Source organism: Corapipo altera, unplaced genomic scaffold (assembly GCF_003945725.1).
Source record: "Corapipo altera isolate COAL_440 unplaced genomic scaffold, ASM394572v1 288, whole genome shotgun sequence".
Taxonomy (NCBI): domain Eukaryota; kingdom Metazoa; phylum Chordata; class Aves; order Passeriformes; family Pipridae; genus Corapipo; species Corapipo altera.
This window is the reverse complement of record NW_020885071.1, coordinates 155,479-161,305: the sequence shown is the minus strand read 5'-3', so window position 1 is coordinate 161,305 and position 5,827 is coordinate 155,479. Positions and strand designations below refer to the sequence as shown.

Below are 5,827 nucleotides of genomic sequence, written 5' to 3'. Positions count from 1 at the left end.
GGGGGGGGGGGGGGGGGGGGGGGGGGGGGGGGGGGGGGGGGGGGGGCAGGTGCTGAGGGACACACAGGGCCTCCTGCAAGCTGAGGCAAGAGCCAAGGATTTCAGCTTCCCTGTCACTGCTGAGTGCCAGGTGCTGCTGAGGGGGGGCACGAGTCACACCCAGAACCCCCCGTGCCCTGGGCTGATCCCCCAGGGATGGTGGGCAGCAGGGCAGGGGGGATCTGCCCCTCTGCCCCCTCAGCTGAGACCCCCCTGCAGAGCTGCCTCCAGCCCTGGGCAACAGCAGCACAAGGACGTGGAGCTGCTGCAGAGAGTCCAGAGGAGGCCGCGGAGATGCTGCCAGGGCTGGAGCCCCTCTGCTCTGGAGCCAGGCTGGGAGAGCTGGGGGGGCTCAGCTGGGGAAGGGAAGGATCCAGGGAGACCTTGGAGCCTCTTGCAGAGCCTAAAGGGGCTCCAGGAGAGCTGGAGAGGGACTGGGGACAAGGGCTGGAGGGACAGGACACAGGGAATGGATCCCAGTGCCAGAGGGCAGGGAGAGATGGGACATTGGGAAGGAATTCCTGGCTGTGAGGGTGGGGAGGCCCTGGCACAGGTTGCCCAGAGAGGCTGTGGCTGCTCCTGGATCCCTGGAAGTGTCCAAGGCCAGGTTGGACGGGGCTTGGAGCACCCTGGGCTGGTGGGAGGTGTCCCTGCCCATGGCAGGGGATGGGACTGGATTCATTTAAGGTCCCTTCCCACCCAAACCATTCCATGATTCCGTGATATCTCCATTTATAAATTATTGTCACATAGCCAGAAATTCACACCTCTTCCTTAATGAACTGAACAGATAATGCTCCTTTAGCATCACATTTCCCCAGTTGTCTCTGCCTCCTTTAACCAACTTTGCAGTGTTCCCATGTTCCTTGGGATGAGCAGGAATAGGGAGAAGGACCCTCCTGCCATGAACTCCTGCAGAACCTGGGGGAGGAAGCAAACCTTCATCCCAGCAGCCTGGGATCCTTGCAGGGGGACGAGGGAGGTGCTGAGATGGGAGCAGTGACACAGAGGGTGACACTGACCCGGGATCTCTCCTGGTGCCTCAAAGTCAGACGTGTTCTGGCTTCCTAAAGCTTGGTTCTGGCCTGGCCTGGTGTCATTCCAGACCTCTGGAATGGTCTCATCTCCTGGGAAGAGCAAACTGCAGGCCTAGGATGACACAGCAATCCTTTTGCAGTGCCAGGTTGTTCCTTTGCTGTTCATTCCATGTTTATTCCATGTTTATTCCAAGGTCCAAGCCTTTGTGGGGATGGGTTCTGTACAGGGTATGTGCTGCAAAGGTCTTCATCCCGAGTTCCTGCCTTTGGTCACTGGGGGAAGGGTTATTTATCAGAAAACAGAAGAGTTCAGTGCTCTGAAACGAGCAGTCACCTCTGTTTATCTGTGGGGGTTTCAGAATTCCAGCTCCTGCAGTTCCCTGGTGTCTCCTTGGGCAGTGGCTGTGGCCCAGGATGGGCCCCAGGGGCTGAAGGAGCCCATTTTTGTTACCATCCAGGCTTTTTGATGCTCTCACTCGGCTCCCCCCTACAGAGGCAAGAGGCCTGAGTTGGCAAATGAGAACTGATTCCCAGGAATCACTCTCCCTTCTCAAACTAAGAGGGAAAAGGGTGGGCAAGGCCCTGCCCCAGGGGCACAGGAGCACAGCTGGCAGAGAAGGGTGTGAGAGATGCATCTGGAAGGAATTTCTGGGTGTTGACATGAAAGGAGAGGTTCAAACCCCAGTTTCCTTGTATAAAATGCACTTTTTAGCACCAATGCCAGCACAAAGCACAAAGCCAGCACTGGAACCCTCTCATTTGCTCTTTGGTAACCAAGTGTTTGTTCCTATGGGTTCCCCTTCCAGCTCAGACAGGACTGGTACAGACACAGCAGACACAGGCTGAGAGAGAGCCCTTGGAAGGGAAGGAAGCAGAGCAGGGATGGATCCTGGGAACATGTTATTCCATGAAACTCATCCTGTGCTGGACAGGGGGGAGAGGCTGGTGAGCCAGAGCAGCACAGGAGGGCCCAGGGTCACCCCCAGGCACCGAGAGGGGCTCCAGGACTGCGGAATCCAGGGATTCTGGAAAGGGAGAATCACCCAGTTTGGACAGGAAAATGGGGAAAGAAGGTTAAACCATGAAGGAGAAACTAAGGGAGAGGGTGAGTGATGCCCACCTGGACTGTCACTGCCCTTCAGAGGGGACAGAGGGGGGACCATTCCAGCCAGGGAGACCCTTCATGCCAGAGGAGGAGGAGGCTGCAGGAGAACCTGGCAGATGTTGCTCCTCAGGAAACATCTGGAGCTTGTCTGCACAGAGGACACGTGTCCCCAGGGCAGGAGCTTCCCTGGCCCAGAGCTGGAGGTGACTCTTGTCTGCACCACATCAAAGGAACCCCAGAGAGAGGTTCTGCAAAGCCCCAGCCCAGGGAGGTGTCTGCACCCCAATAAATGAGGTTATGCTGCTGCCCATGGGAATGTGCAAAGCCCTGGATTTGGGAGCTGCCTGCTCTCCCAGCCTCAGTCAGCAAAAGGAGCATTTCACAGAATCTTGGGATCACTGGGGTTGGAAAAGCCCTCCCAGCCCATGGATCCACCCTGTGCCTGATCCCCACCTTGTCCCCCAGCCCAGAGCACTGAGTGCCACAGCCAGGCCTTCCTGGGACACCTCCAGGGCTGGGCACTCCAAACCTCCCTGGGCAGCCAGTGCCTGACCACCCTTTCCAGCAGGAAATTCCTCCCAGAGAATCCCAAGCTTGTCTGGTCCCACCTTTGATGGGAAAGGATCCTAGGAAAGGTTATCTGACCCTTGTCCAACTGCACCTGGAAAGTGATGGGGACTCCCCACGCCCACATTTGAGGTCCCACAGTTCCTGCACACCTGGCAGGGCTGGCAGACACCCCAGGGAATGATCTACAGGCAGATCTGGGGATAACACAGGCACACAGAACCCCCAGACATGACTGACTCGTTTTGTCAAGGAAAGCAGAAGGAAAGTCCGTGGATGTTGGTTCTGCCTGCTGGAAATGCAGCTCTGCTTTGCCTCTGGAGCCCCCCTTGCCACTGACACAGGGACAGCCCAGCTCCTCATTCCCTGCAGGAACATCCACCCATTCACAGCTTTGCCAAGCACAGCCCCCACCTCCCTGCTCTCCCTTCAGGAGGCAGGAAAGTGCAAACACACCACTCAGGGAGCTTTGTGCTCCCTCACAGACCCCCATCCCCACAGCAATTTACATAAATATCACCAAGCAAATACAAACCCAAACTCAGCTCGACCCTGAACGCCCCTGGTAGAGGTGGGGAGCTCTGGGGAGCTCTGGGGGCTGAGCTGTGTGTGGGGTGGAGAACGTGGGGCCACCACCATGGGACTGTTCCCAGCAGAACAGAATCACTCTGGGCAGAGAGAGCAGCCCAATGACACAGCAAGACCAGCCTTTCCCACCAGAGCTTGGCAAGTCATGTCCCACTCAAAAAGGGAGACAAAAACCTCTTTAATGCTCTTCCCGTGTTTCCCCAGCCAGACTCGTGTAACAACACGGACTCAATAAATGAAAATCCCTCTCTGGGCAGAACATAGATCCCTGCAGAGGATTCCTGCTCGCCAGACTGCCCCACACCCGTCCTGCAGTGCCTTGGGATGGGTGAGGAGGGATGAAACACTCTGTATCCCATCCCTGGATGGGTGAGAAGGGATGGAACACTCTGTATCCCAGCCCTGGATGGATCAGAAGGGATGAATCACTCTGTATTCCAGGGTGAGGAGGGATGAAACACTGTGTATCCCATCCCTGGATGGATCAGAAAGGATGAAACACTCTGTATCCCATCCCTGGATGGGTGAGGAGGGATGGAACACTCTGTATTCCAGGGTGAGGAGGGATGAAACACTCTGGATGGGTGAGGAGGGGTGAAACACTCTGTACCCCATCCCTGGATGGGTGAGGAGGGATGGAACACTCTGGATGGGTGAGGAGGGGTGAAACACTCTGTACCCCACCCCTGCCCACAGAAATGCCCCCCAGTGCAGAGGTACCTCTTGGTGGGTGTGGGTGCTCCAGAGGACACGTGGGTCACCATGGCCTCGTTCATGTTACTCACGGGCCGGGCAGGGCTGCAAGGGAAACGTTTGTGCCTGTTAATGACCTAAAAAATGAAAAGGGAACGACCCATCCCTTGGGAAAAGCCCTTCCCTGTGCCCTGTGACACTGCCAGGCCCAGGGCAGCAGCAGGAATTGCTTCAGCTGGTGGCACCTGAAGAGCTTGGCCTGCTCTGGTGCTTTTCACAATCCCTGTGTCACCCTAAAAGGGAGATAAAATCAACATTTCTGACTGCACAACTCACCTTTGGCACTGCTGAGCAGTTCAAGCAAATGCAGGAACCATTTGAATCAGGGCAGTTCTTTCGAATGTTTAAAGAACTGAAGCAAAGATTTACTACAAGCAGCACTCACTGGTACAACCACCACACACACCACCTGCCTGGGGTTCAGTTTAACAGGATCAAGTGGGTTGGGATAAACAAGTGGATAGAGCCTCATGTTCCTCCCTGTCCCATGAAACCCAGCCATGGACTGATGAGCCACTTATTTGCATCCTTAAACCCTGAGAGTTTCCCAGAGCCAGGGTGCTGAGGCCACCTTGGTGCTGTGTGTGTGCAGGGGAGCCAAAGGGAACGTCCCTGGACAGCTCTGCCACTGGATTTGAGCTGCTGGGACAGGAGAACTCCAGCAGCCCCAGCCATGGAATCAATATTTGCCCACATTTACCCTCCAGGGACACCCAAAGACATCCACCAACCTCTGAAATGAGGCTTGAAGCTCATCCAGTGCCACCCCTGCCCTGGGCAGGGACACCTCCCACCAGCCCAGGGTGCTCCAAGCCCCATCCAACCTGGCCTGGGACACTTCCAGTGATCCAGGGGCATCCACAGCTTCTCTGGGCAGCCTGTGCCAGGGCCTCCCCGCCCTCCCAGCCAGGAATTCCCTCCTAATATCCCGTCTATCCTTGTTCTCTGGCAGTGGGAAGCCATTCCCAGTGTCCTGTCCCAGGCCCCTCTCCAGCTCTCCTGGAACAGGGATTACAATCCCCACAGGTCTGTATTTGCCATCACCTTTGCACTCAGATTCCCTGCAGTTAACCCTGAAATGCATTCCCAGGAATGCTCCAGTTTCCTGCAGCACAGGGGCACAGGGGGAGCTGGACCTGTTTGCAGCCTTTGCCTCCCCTGGCATTCCCTGCTCAGCACCCTCATCCTGCTCCTCTTCTGGATGTGCAAACACCAGAAATCACCCCAAGGCTCCCCAGCTTATTTCATTTTCAGAGCCCAGCACTCCAGGGAATGAAACAACCACCAAAAAACATCCCCTGGATGTCAAACACCTGCAATCACAGAGGACACACTCCCTGCATGAATTCCTGCCTCCTTCTCCAGGCAGGAGTTCAGGGAAAACCACTTCCCTTCTCACCCTGGCTCTGGACTGACTGCCCAGAAATAATTTATGTTTATGTTCATGTGCCTCCAAACACAACATTTCACCGGGAAGGGATCTGGTTGTGAGACCCTTCTTTTGGAAAAGGAAATTCCTGCTGCACACAGGGAAGCAGGAATGGGACGATCCCGAGCTGGAGAGCTGGGACGTGCCCCCCGGGGGGGTTTGGGAGCCCTTTATCGTGCCGGTGCACGGGCAAACACATCCATGGTAACGAGCAGTTAATTAGCGGGGCTCTCCCTCCCCTCCTCAGCTCCCGAGTTACTTCCCCTTCACCGAGCACCGGGAATGTCCCACCCACACCACAAACCCTCC

At 56.2% G+C, this 5,827-nt stretch overlaps 1 protein-coding gene across 1 annotated transcript in view; it reads right to left on the bottom strand.

Moving 5' to 3' along the window:
* Window positions 1-5,827, bottom strand: part of LOC113959899 (dystrobrevin beta-like) — a 105,227-nt gene that overhangs the window by 73,128 nt on the left and 26,272 nt on the right. Inside the window, exon 10 of the mRNA XM_027669190.1 lies at window positions 4,057-4,134. Within this exon, the coding sequence (XP_027524991.1) occupies window positions 4,057-4,134 (78 nt within the window). The remainder of the gene's footprint in view (window positions 1-4,056; window positions 4,135-5,827) is intronic.